The 12,721-nt window shown below is 39.0% G+C and overlaps 1 protein-coding gene across 3 annotated transcripts; it reads right to left on the bottom strand.

Annotated features, from left to right (window-relative positions):
* Positions 1-92: 92 nt before the first annotated feature.
* On the bottom strand, positions 93-12,298 carry clasrp (CLK4-associating serine/arginine rich protein). Of its 3 annotated transcripts, none has more exons than XM_055173850.2 (21): positions 12,124-12,288; positions 10,992-11,128; positions 10,803-10,900; positions 10,574-10,675; positions 10,349-10,428; positions 10,109-10,193; positions 9,889-10,025; positions 9,083-9,179; positions 8,847-8,925; positions 8,680-8,753; positions 7,981-8,022; positions 7,694-7,876; positions 7,073-7,396; positions 6,461-6,637; positions 5,794-5,833; positions 4,730-4,790; positions 1,343-1,401; positions 1,209-1,255; positions 1,028-1,116; positions 786-810; positions 93-668 (listed from the first exon to the last, which is right to left on the bottom strand). In XM_055173850.2, exons 2-21 carry the CDS (start codon positions 11,088-11,090, stop codon positions 626-628), a joined length of 1,941 nt encoding a protein of 646 aa, XP_055029825.1. In that variant the 5' UTR covers positions 11,091-11,128; positions 12,124-12,288; the 3' UTR covers positions 93-625. The 3 variants fall into 3 exon arrangements, 2 of the variants coding, with proteins under 2 accessions (XP_055029825.1, XP_055029824.1); XM_055173849.2 differs by having other exon boundaries at positions 10,992-11,131; positions 12,124-12,284; XR_008636273.2 differs by lacking the exons at positions 93-668; positions 786-810 and having other exon boundaries at positions 5,790-5,833; positions 10,992-11,131; positions 12,124-12,298.
* Between the last annotated feature and the right edge of the window lie 423 nt (positions 12,299-12,721).

Here is a 12,721-nt window from a genome sequence, read left to right as displayed (position 1 = left end):
TTATTCAATCTAAAACAAATTATCAGCACGTGTTCCGTGGGATATTTGGAACATGTACTACACATATAGCAGTAAAAAAAGACCAAAAATACTTATTTCAGATGAGATTTTTTTATTTAAATGTCCAAATCTATGATAATTGAAGATTAGCAACAGATCATTTCATTGGTTGTTCTATAAGAGTGCCAATTTTATCACAATCTTCAATGAAGGGATTACAATATGTACATAGGATGATCTTATTTATGCCAAGTGGACTCCCACAGAATGACATTTTAATAATGCTAAAAGACACAAGGGAGAGAAACATTTCCAATCTGATACAGGGCAAATTACTAAATTTGGAATTGATGGATCAAAGCATTCCTTTCATGGTAACTTTTGCATTGCAAATCGTTTAATTTTAAAGACAATTGTTAAGAGCATGATCATGCTAATTCACAAATTTTAGCAATGGAAGCGAGTTAATCCATATTTTATTATTTCAAGTGTGCTCCTCAGATGATGCAGGAAGCTTTAATAAGTGAAATTAATTTTATTTGTCATTTCAATGAATACGTTTCACGCCTAAAGCATTAGTTTGACATCTCTCAATTGCTCTTCCTCTTTGCTGCTGTCTGTTTCCTCAGTGCCGGTGATGGGGACTTCTTGATCTTGAGCGAGACCTCCTGTTAATGTAAACAGAAGATTAAGTTAAAACAAGCTGTGTGTAGATTAAATGGACAAGTGTGGTGCCCTCTCCAGCCTTTCAGAATGTGAACAGGCACAGACTGGTTTCAGCATACCTTTTGGATGAGCTGTAGTCGCGACCTGTGGGGTGTTCAAGATTTATGATTAGAATTTTTCTTTATAATCGACTGATTATCATCCAATTTCTTATATATAATTCATGCATTAGAGAACACTTTTTCCATATTCCATTATCAATATAAACCAGATCACTGCACAGATGAATATTTTGAGGTTGGTGGATTATAGTACCATCTAATAATCTTTCACATTCCAGCATTTATTCATAAAAACTCACTGTATTTGGAGTCGGGGGAGGGCGAGTGACTCTGTCGACCGTACTGCCTCTCCCATTCATCTCTTTCTTTCTCCCGGCGTTCCCGCTCCCTGCAAGACCAAACAATGACCAAACTATATCCTCTCCTTTATAAACATAGACAACACAAACACGTTACATGTATATACACGCTCAGACGTACTTCATGCGGATTTTCCGTGCCATTGCTCGCAGAACTCCTTCTCGTTCCTGTGACAGCAAGAAACTTCAGTTAAAACCACATGATATGATGATACTAACCTGCATACCAGCCTACACACCCATAAACACTTTTACCTGTCGCTTGTTCTCCTGCTGCTGGATCTTGGCTTGCGCAGCTTTTTTATCCGCCTTTGCTGAGCAAGGTAAAAGCAAAAGGTAAGACAGGGTAAACAGGATTTCCCCCCTAATACACAAACCATATGAAAATGTGTGGCATACACGAATCTAAACTGAAGTCTAAAGTCTTTGCACAAGGTCAGGCTTATAGCAAGTATACCAATACAGAATGCACACATAAAATGAGTTTGGCCCACATAAGTTATGAACAGAATGGAATAAGCTGTATTGAATGTCAAGTTCAACAGCATGATTTGAATAATTTGCATTCAAATCATACAACAATGATTTTATATTGATCAATTCAAATTAATTTCTATACACTAAAATAGAGGCAAGAGAAGTGTGCGTCAATAAAGGTATACGAAATGCATAAATATATCTCATTAATCTACACTCAGTACCTCAAAGACAAAGTGAAAACAGAACTTATTACATTTTTATAAAGAAAAAACTAAAATATGCCATTTGCATATGTATTCAGACCCCTTACTAAGTACTGAGTTGAAGCACCTTGGGCAGCAATTACAGCCTTGAGTCTTTTTGGGTATGCTTTGCACACCTGGATTAAGGGATATTATACCATTCTTTCTTGCAAATCCTCTCAAGCTCGGTCAAGTTGGATGGGGATCATCGTTGGACAGCCATTTTCAGGTCTCTCAGAAGAGTTTGAAAGGGTTCAATTCAGGGCTTTGGCTGCCATGGCTGTTTGCTTGGGGTCATTGTCATGTTTTGGAGGATAAACCTCTGGCCCAGTCTGAGGCTCTGAACACTGTCAAACAGGTTTTCATTGAGGATTTCTTTGTACTTTGCTCTATTCAGCCTCTGACCAGTCTTCCCAGTCCCTGCTGCTAAAAAAGACCCCCACAGTATGATGCTACCACCAATATGCTTCACTTTTGAGATGATATTGGGCAGGTAATGATCGGTGCCTGGTTTTCTCCATAGATAACTTTAAAAATTGAGGCCGAACAATTCAATCTTGGTTTGATCAGACCAGAGAATCTTGTTGCTCACAGTATGAGAGTCCTTTGGGTGCTTTTGTACAAAATCCAAGCAGCCCAGATTGGTGGAGAGCCTCTTGTCCCATCTCCACACAGGATCTCTGGAGCTCAGTCAAAGTAACCATCAGGTTTTTGGTCACCTTACTAAGGCCAATCACACTCAGACTGTGCAGTTTCGCAGGGTGAACGCTCTCAGAAGAGTCCTGGTTGTGCCAAACTCCTTACATTTGAGAATTATGGAGGACACTTGGGAACCTTCAGTGCTGCAGAATGTTTTTGTTGCCTTCCCCAAATCTGGGTCTCTGAGCACTGCAGGTAATTCCTTTTGACCTCATGGCTCTGATATGCTTTGTCAGCTGCTAAACCTTTTTTGAAAGATGTTTGCCTTTCCAAATCATGTCTAATCAATTTCATTTCCAATAAGTGGAATCGACTCAAGGTACCGAAACAGTTGACAACGATCAAGAGAAATAAGAGGCATCAGAGTTTAAAGGGATAGTTCACCCCAAAATGATAATTTTATCATAAATCACATAGCCCTGTGTCATTCTAAACCACCAAGTGCTCTGATTGGCTTTATAACACATTTTTAGATATTTTTAATAAAAACTGGGAGGCTTTTGTCTGTCCCATTGACTTCAGTTACATTCACAATCTGTTAAAACCTGCTAACATAGTTGCCAACGTTTTTTCCGCTTTTTAAAAAAGCGGAAAAAAACATTATGCAAACATTGTAAACAATACTTAAACAGCTCGCATAAATGCCCAAATTACTTGCCAGCGTATTCTGTATCTGTACGCCGGCAACTACGTCATCAGCATGCGCCATAGTCTGCTCGTGAACAATCGGAGCACTTGGTGGACACAGGGGTAAGTGATCCATAATTAAATTATCATTTTGGGGTGAATTAACCCTTCAGAACAGTAACTTTTTCAGCCCAAGCACTACTTTATCTTCCAATTTTTTTTCTGAGGACCACCTAACAGAATCCCACTCTAACACGCCCCCAAAACACAACAAAAAAAGAAGAATAAGCTAAATTTAAGTTTAATACAGAACTGTTTCAAGTCAAAAACTAATTTTTTAAACACAAATACAATGCTATGTTTAGAAATTATTATATGAATTTTATTTCATTTGAAAAAGTAAATGTGAAATGAGTTGCAGCTTAATATGAACAACAAACTGCACATGTGAAAAAAAACTGCAATTAAACATACTATAACAGCCTAGGTCCCACTTAATGTCATTCCAAAAAGCCATTAGTTTAAAAGTGAGGTGGTGGGTATATGAAGTGTATGGTTGTAACTATGGTAACAATAAAATGCTGAAAAAAAAATGTTCCCCTTAATCTCCAAAATCACTGAAATTACAGGGATTTTACACATGAAACAAAAACTAGTACATTACAAAAATAATAGATCTGTGGATTTTAGCTGCTTTCAGTTGACGCTTGACTCCTCTTTGGTTTAGCCACCGATCCATTTTTACGTTATTAAAACAGAATGGCAAGAACTGATATCACAGTTTCGCAAGTGCATTAAAAATCTACTTAAATAAGTGATGATTTTGTATAAAAACTTGCCTTGTTTAGGTCATCTTTTGGAGGACCACTGGGGGGGGGGGGATTGGCGAACCACTAGTGGTCCGCGGACCACACTTTAAGAATTACTGCTTTAGAAAAAGTGTGGAAAGGGTCTGAATACTTTCTTTTTAATAAATTTACAGACATTTCTTAAATTCTGTGTTTGATTTTTCATTATGGGGCACTTAGTGTAGATTAATCAGAATTTTTTTAAACGATATTCTAGTATCAGGGTACAACATAAAATTTAATTTAAATAATGTAGTTTAAAATTGATTAAACTTTAAAAAAAAAGTGCAACAAGGATTTTTTTACAGTGTAGAAGGTAAAAAAAAAGAAATTCTGCAGACTGCACAAAACTTAAATTTTTTATCATTTACCATTTCTAACGTTCTATTAAGTTAAATAAATAATTAGGCTAAGTTGTTACTTCTTTCAGCTTTCAATTAACAGTTAATATTCTCATATCTGTCTAACACATTTGTGGCTCTGCCTGTAAAAACCCCAGCTATAGTCATTTTGCTGTTTTCTACATAAAATCATCCTATATAATGTAAAGTACAATCGGTAAAATTATAACATTGATATGTTTAATATTGACTGAGTAAGATCATGTCAAAGATTGAAATCAACCTTTGAAGCACCAAATCTCATAATTACATTGAGACTTTAGTCTCTGAAAGGTCATAACACAGCTGGTCCTAAAAAAAAAAATGGACAAAGATGATTATTAAATGTCTAAATTAGTAACTTACATTGCTTGTTTAGAGCTTTCTGCATACGAAGTTTGAGCTTTTCCTGTGGGGTCATCTTGGACTGCAATAGACACAATGACTTTAGGACAGGCGGGAATAAAGAAATCAGGCAACTGCACAAAAAACCGAGAACAAGTTATGTATGCTAAGGTAGAATCATGCAGATGGGGGAGTACTTTTAGACCAAATACAGATCATTAATTTGCTGCCCGTTTAACATCAACAGGTGGTCAGATTTCACAGCACCGGTTGTCCTTTTTGCCTGTGACGTTTATTAGGTATTTGTTTGTGCGGGCAGTAGGGGCGAGGTGTGAACAGGCAAATGAGGGTAGCAATTTATACAAAATCAAAAGCACTGAACAAACAGTACAAAGCTATATAATCTTTACCGGGTCAGGCATGGTAAATTGGTGGAACCGTGTCAAAATGGCAAATGTAGCCATTTTAGATGGTTCTGCTTTTCATAGTGGTAAGCTGTTCAACCCACAAGGACAATGTGTATTGACTTATGCAGGTGTGTTTGTGTATGTGTGTAAGTGAGTGAAGTTCCTCTGCCTGTCTTGACAAGCCCAGAACAGAAGCACCACCTGATCTCTCTAACTGCTTAGACAACCTCATAACATCCATTATACCTTTGTAGTTTCCCTTTCATCACATCATTCACAGGGTGTCTATCAACAACCCAGCAGTTCAGATAACACTTATTGGGTTAAATGAAAATCAAATGTATCTTTCCTTAAATACAAGTACCAAAAAGAGCACATAAAATCATCACTCTCAGACACCTTGTAAATACACATTCCAAAAGGCATATAAGGTCATTCAGTTAAGTTCTGCTCCCCCTTAAAAACTGTAAAGACCGGGCACTGCAGCCACCTTGTGCGCCAGGACAACTGATGACCTAATCAAAAGCATTTCCAATGAGATCAAAGGCTCTCTGTGGAGCCAAGGGCACAAGAGATGGGCAAGAGCCCCAGCCTGATTGTTAACTGCATCAGCCTGTCAGGGGTGAGGGAGGCGAAGTCTTTAGCAACAAATTCGAGATATATTAAATTCTTACTGACTTTGGCAGCTCCAGTCTCTTTACCACCCGCAGTGTCAGGCCTGAGAGAAAAAAAATGATAAACTGTTAGCTGCATCACTTTTTTATTTTCAGTCTAAACTTGGTCATTTTGCTTTTTTTAAGTTGTGTTGCAACCACTGATTAATATAAACGACTGGATTGCACATAGAGCGCTAACGTAACAGCGCGAGGTGAAGCCACCGGCGGCCATATTGGTATGCCCAACAGGAAGAGGGTGTCATTGATTTACATTCAAAATCATGATCTACATTCACTCTGTTTAAAGCGTATCAGTCGCACAAGATTATTTTGTCTATGTAAATGAATTGTTACTTTTGATATTTTAGGAATTTATAGAAAATAAGAGGTGACTGTGTCTGCAGCATTCTGTTGCAATGGCACAGGTGTAAAATGCATAGAAATAAAGTTTTATAACCTTAAGAACAGTATTGATTAAATAACCATGTAATGCTAAGGACGTATGTGTCATACAGGGACACTTCAGATATTAAAACAGAAGCTGGTAAAGTACTGTTTTATCAATAAAATCTGATATCCCATTCATTTAATAGAATGTTTGGGCATACCAATATGGCGGCATGGTGCCTTTAATACTGTGACGTCATGCAAAATCCAGTCATTTAGATAGAAAAGTGGTTGCTACTTACTTTCTCAGCTTGTCACCAGAAGCACAGGCAGGCTGAGCAGAACGGGAAGAGGGGGAGGAGCTACGGCTTGCGGCGGGTGAGCGGGAGGGGCTTTGACTGATGCTGCCACCCCTCCTGTACGCCGAGCTGCGACTCCTTCGGCGATAACGATCACCTGACCGTGAGCGTGACCTAGACCTGAGGGAGAGAGTTAAGACCTTAAAGCAACACTAAAGAGTTTTTGCTCTTTTCTCCCCCTACAGGTTGGAAGCGTAATTGTCCATTCCACCGTCGTAAATAATTTAGCCTACTGCAGCAAAGCTGGCTCTGATTGGATTGTAGGTCTGCTGTAAAGCAAGTTTTTGTAGTTTTCACTCGAACTACAGGACCGCGACCCGACGGTTGGAAACGTCTTTAGTTGCGGTTTTGGCCGATAGAGGGCTGCAAAGCGAATGTGAAAGTGCCGTTCACCCTGTTTCGAGTGGATGAACGACTGAAACTTTTTTGGAAATGTTATTTTAAGGTAAAAAAACTCTTTGGTGTTGCTTTAACAACAGATCTGCAACACTGTTCAGGCTGGACACATTTCTTTTGTAAACAAAGTTAGTGAGAAAATTTTATTAGCTGTCCTACCTGGATCGTCTGCGGCCTGTGTAGCCCCTCCCTCTATCCCGGTCTCGTTCTCTTTCTCGGTTTCTGTCTCTACCCCTGTCCCGATCCGTAGAACGAGACCGTGTCCTGTCATATCGTCTCCTCGAGCCACCACCTCCACTGCGTTGCCGTGAACGGGAATCAGACCGCCGACGAGAGCGAGAACGAGACCGTGAATAGCGGCTGTCCCGGTCTCTGCCTCCACGTGAACGTCGACTCCGGCGGGAACGTGAGGATGAACGTGAGGAGCGATGCGAAGAGGAGCGGGATGAATAAGATGAGTGACTTGAGGATGAGCGTCTTCGACTGAAAGATAAAAGACAATATGCTATGTTACAATGGGCAACCTATAAAATGTATTAAATCAAAGTGCAAGACAATGCAAAGTGCTTGACCAGTTAAGGAATTAAACTTATAAATTAAAAGAGCAATGGGTCTGAGGAAGCTCCAAAATTGATTTGCTTTCTCAACAGTTTTAATAAACAAAACATTTATTTTCAGGCTGAACATGCGAAATTCCCTGAAACACCCTTCCACCAAACACATTTTAAAATAGAAATCAGCCACTAAAGAGCCAGAAAGTAGGAAAGGGAAGTTACCGACCGGGAGCCCCTGCTATGACCTGCGGTGTTGGAGGAGGTGTGGCTTGATGGTGCCGCAGGCAGGGCTTGCGTGGCTGCGGCTCCCTCCTCATCACTGCCCCCGAAGCTAGTAATGAAGGTGATTTTATCATTGCCTGGAGATCGGGATCGAGATCGGGACTCTGAACTTGAATCTGACTGTGGCCTGGGAAGGGCATAACAAAATACAGTATTAGTATATAAAGTATAGAAATGTATTTATTTAGCTGGTAATGCATTGAAAAATATCAGACTTTCAACTATACTTACCGTTTGTATGGGTCATATGTGGGACTGTCTCTTCTGGCATAGCTGTGTTTGGAATTCATATAGTTTTAGTTAATTTTTAAACAAAAGCAAAACATTACATATTTTCAAAAAGATTTCCACCTAAAAATGAACTCCACCTAAAATTTTAAAGGTGCTGTTGAGTTATGACTTATATTGATGATTAAATGAGGATTACCAGAACGATCAAAAATATAAATAAGGAATTTCTTCGAAGGAAAAAATTAAAAACATGGTTGTATATTAGTGAAACATCGCAAATAATATACGCGTGTTTAAAGGAACACGCCCACATTTTACATATCCATTTTACATACTCCGCCCAAGTAGCAGTGCTTCGCCTTCTGAGAATATAGTTCCCAGTATGTATACTGTTAAAAGATGGCTGTGTCTCATATGACCTTGTTATTTGTACAAAGTGTGACTATACAAATCACAACACATAAATAGAAAAATGTTCGCATAATTTTGTCACTTATTGGGAGCAGTATGCTAGCTGGAGCCATTCACTTCCAGTCTTTGTGCTAAGCTAAGCTAAAGGGGGCTGCGTCAGACAGAGTTATAGCACGCATGGTGATGAGAAAGGTATGTATGGACTTATCTAACTCTGGGGATATGGTGAATAAGCTAAATTCCCAAAATGTGGGCGTGTTCCTTTAACATATTTTATGTTGAGGTTACCTGGGTGGGCTGATCTGTCGTCCTTTCATATATTTTTCTCTAAACTCTCGTCGCTGCCTGCGAGAACGCCGACCCTGATGGATTCAGAATGGTAACAGTAAAAATGATCAAAAAAATCAAACACATACATCTTCAATGAAGGACAGTTAACAAGATGGTGTCCTTACAGAATACATGGCCTTCTCTGCCTCCAAAGCTTTAGCATGTTTAATGGCCTCCACTTCCTCCTTGTCCTTCCTCAACATCCTGCCACCAAGATTGACCAGTTTTTATTTACATGAGTTTATAAAATAATTACAACATGCTTACTCGGATCTCTTTTATGGCCAAATATGGTCAATTTGTTATTCTCTTCTGAATATTTTGCATTTTGCTGGTTTAGGTGAAGGATGGGTGAACGAACCAAACAAAGTCTCCGTCTGCCATGCCATAAGTGGTGCCCATCTTGTTGATTTCAGTGTTCTGTTCTGGGGTCAGTTCATCGACATCCACCTCAACATCTACAACATAAAGTATTTACATACATGTTAAAAATACACTATTGAAATAACATCACTTATAGCATACTGTATGTGAAGTATTTCTATGTTCTATAAATTAATCCATTTGTTGTCTGACATCATCCACCATTTCCAGGTCCAAGCAATCTCAAATGCCATAGGGAAATTACAAAAAAATTACTTCTAATCACTTGCATCATAATGACAAACATTATAATTTTATCACCATAATAAAATCTGAGATGACTCAAGGACATGGATTTATTTTTACGAATTATTAATATATTGCTGTCTGTGATTGAGCCTGGAGACTGCGGTGTACACTGTGATTTTATAATTTGGCATAAATGTGTAATATAAATAAATAGTGCTCATGAACGGCTGTTACTGAAATGAGTGTGGCTTACGTCATGACTTAACAAGCGAATTACCCCCAAGATGCACATAAAGGGGCAGTTTCCTGCACAGAGATTAAACTAGTCCTAGACTAAAGTAAATGTAAGACCTGTCCAAACTGAAAACAACTTGCACTGACATATCTTAAAGTACATCAGGGCCCTTTGTTTTGCCTCAAAAGTGCAAATTTAAGCATTTGGCAGATGCTTTTATCCAAAGCGAACAACCTTGAAACCACAACAGTATGTGGTGCTAACACAATGCTCTACCACTGAGTTACAGGAACATATTGCAATATTTTTTAAGGACGCACCAATGTCAGGGATGACCTCGTCTTCCTCAGACTCGCTGTTTTCCGAGTCTTCGTCGTTTTCTTTTTCTGGATCATGTGATTCTGTCACTGTGCTGTCTTCATACGTATATCCAATCTGAGCTTTCTTCTCAGTAGGTCTAAGAGACAGAAACATAGATGTGAAGGTACTTTCAGGCACTTATGTTGTTATAAATGTAGAATGCATAGAAGGGATTCATACTTTTTCTTTTCATCCTCATTTGGTCTCAGCAGGCCACCATAGAGCTCATCTACATATATCTGGTACAAACACTGCTCCTCAGAGACTACAAAATGACAAGAACACTTTTAAGGTGGATTCTTCCCAATTAATCAATACAGTATATACACCACTGGTTCCCATCCCAGTTCCACCTTCAGGAACAGTGTTGGAAAGCAGCAAAAAATCCATTTCATCTGTTTGAAACCAACGGTGACTTACTGTTAGCAAAGTCATTCTGCACCAAACCTCTATAGCGCTCATAATTGCACTTCCTTTCTTCAGATTCCTGTTCTGGGGTGCTGCGACAGAAACAAATAACATATACAAAGGACTTAAAACTTAAATCAATAACAACACACTATGTCAGATAAGGCAGTAGGTAAACTACACTTAAGATAGTTCAACTACACAGTCATCAAAACGCAGTTAAATAACCAGACTCACGGTGTGTTCAGAAGAGGTGGTGTATAGGTTGGGATGTAGTCCAGGTGTGCCCTGACATCAAATCTATCAATCATGTTATTGGTATCTCCTTGCCAAGGCATCCTACAATGACATTATAGACATACAAGTATGGTTGTATGACTTTGAAATGCTCTATTTAAATACAGTAAACATAGGATTCAGTATTGACAGTGGTCAATGTGTACGGATGTGTGTGCTAAAGACATACATGTTGATGGGACTCTCAGCTGCCAGGGCTACCGCTGAATCCAGGTGGATTTTGTATGCTCGACCGTGAACCTGAAGGAACTGGGCTGGATCCTTTTTCTAAACAGGAAGCCATTTAAAATGTTCACTACTAAGATTCATCTGTGCTTAAACAGTAGGGTAAAACGATAGGATGGATGATTCTTATTACAATTTTCTCATAGTACTCTCTGCGTCGCTCCCCTCGACGCTTGTAGTCCACCATCATCCCACGGAGTTTGCGCTCATGTTTGCGGGCCTCCTGCCACATGACGGCACCGCTTGGGGTTGGGCCGCGTCGGGGCAGGGCTGCTACAATAGATAGAAGACACAATTTAGTATTCAACACAACAGTATACAAACACACGCAGTAGCCATATATAATGCCATTTGTAAATCTCAGTACACTAAATACATCAATACAGCTCAGAATGGTACATTACAATCATGTTTGTGTGTTATGTTAAGATGCTTATTTTAAATTACAGTAGATTAAATTATATCTGTATAGGTTTTCCCCACTGTTCATAACCACCTGCAGAATAGGGTCAAGCTAAATTAAATCAAAGCAGTAATATAAAAAACAAATTGTGAATACACAAAGTGAGTCATTTTCTATCGCTTCCTCATTGGTGTTGTTTCAAAACAATCTAATTTGCTACATCATGATTTTATGCAGAAAACATTAAGTCAAACAATAACCTTAACTGGATTTTAACAGGTTGAGTCAGAATAAAGAACAGGATTAGCTGAAAAGAAAAGAACTTTGTGTTAACTTTGTAAAAAGTGATTTAAACCTTGGTACATTTAAAAGATTGTTGACACGACCGAGAATTCAAGAAGGGGGCGCTTTCCAAATAAATGGCAGACTAAATAACAGTTACATCACATCGTTTAAGAATAGTTGTAAAGTTGAAACTTTACATAAGAAAAAACAACACAGTTTAGACGCATGTAACAAAATAAAGTTAGAAAACGGTAATGTTGATAGCCAAGTGGCTACAGTCCACCAAGCTAACTGCCAAAACAACCCCGATTAATGCAATATTCATGGACGCACATTTAAAACACCCAAATCATGGTTCAGCTCGTATAACACGCTTGGTGCATAGACAACTCGCTAGGTAATATATTGTCTAACGTTATAAAATATTACAGGAAGATTGACTGAGCCGCTAACGTTAGCATGCTAGCTAGCTAACTACATTGTACATCTAGCGCCGCCAACGAGTAGCAACAATGAGTCAATGAGATAACAAACAAAAACCTGTAATAATTAAAATGACCAAATGAGTGAACGTTACCTGTTTATGTATACACTAACTATAATATGTGTTTTCTTAGCAGAAAAGACGCGTCTCGTCTGCCCTCAGTAGGAAAAGGCCGCTAGTTTACATACATGCGCACACGCCTCCCAGCGCACGCGCCAAGTGGAGCTTGCAATTCACTGAGCTAAATAAAAACAAGAAACGCTAATAGAGATAGTTGCACTGTAAGGTTTAAACAAATCTATAGATGGCGCACGTTGGCCAAAACTACAGAGTAAGGTGTTTGATTGGGTCATGCGTAGCTATGTAGAGTACCAGGGATGACATCGGAGTACCGCGAGAGCGATGTGAGAGCATACAGCTCTCGCGATACCTTGATTTCATTCGCCGATCAGTTTGCGCAGCTCGGCATAAACTTCAACACAAACAACAAGCTCCGCCTACTCGAGGCAACCTCGCAATGGTTCTACCCACCTATTTATTTCTATGACCCCCAGAGACGCCAGCTTGTTGGTTTTGCAAATGTATTTCAAATTTGTACTTTAATTAATTCCAAAGTTAGACCTAATACTTTCAGAAAGGGCTTTTTTATTGAAATAGTTTACTTTGTAGCCGTTGTTTACTTTGTCACAAG

The sequence above is a fragment of the Misgurnus anguillicaudatus genome, chromosome 15 (assembly GCF_027580225.2).
Source record: "Misgurnus anguillicaudatus chromosome 15, ASM2758022v2, whole genome shotgun sequence".
In the NCBI taxonomy this organism is placed as follows: Eukaryota; Metazoa; Chordata; class Actinopteri; order Cypriniformes; family Cobitidae; genus Misgurnus; species Misgurnus anguillicaudatus.
The sequence above is the reverse complement of the archived record's forward strand: the minus strand, read 5'-3'. Positions and strand labels throughout refer to the sequence as shown.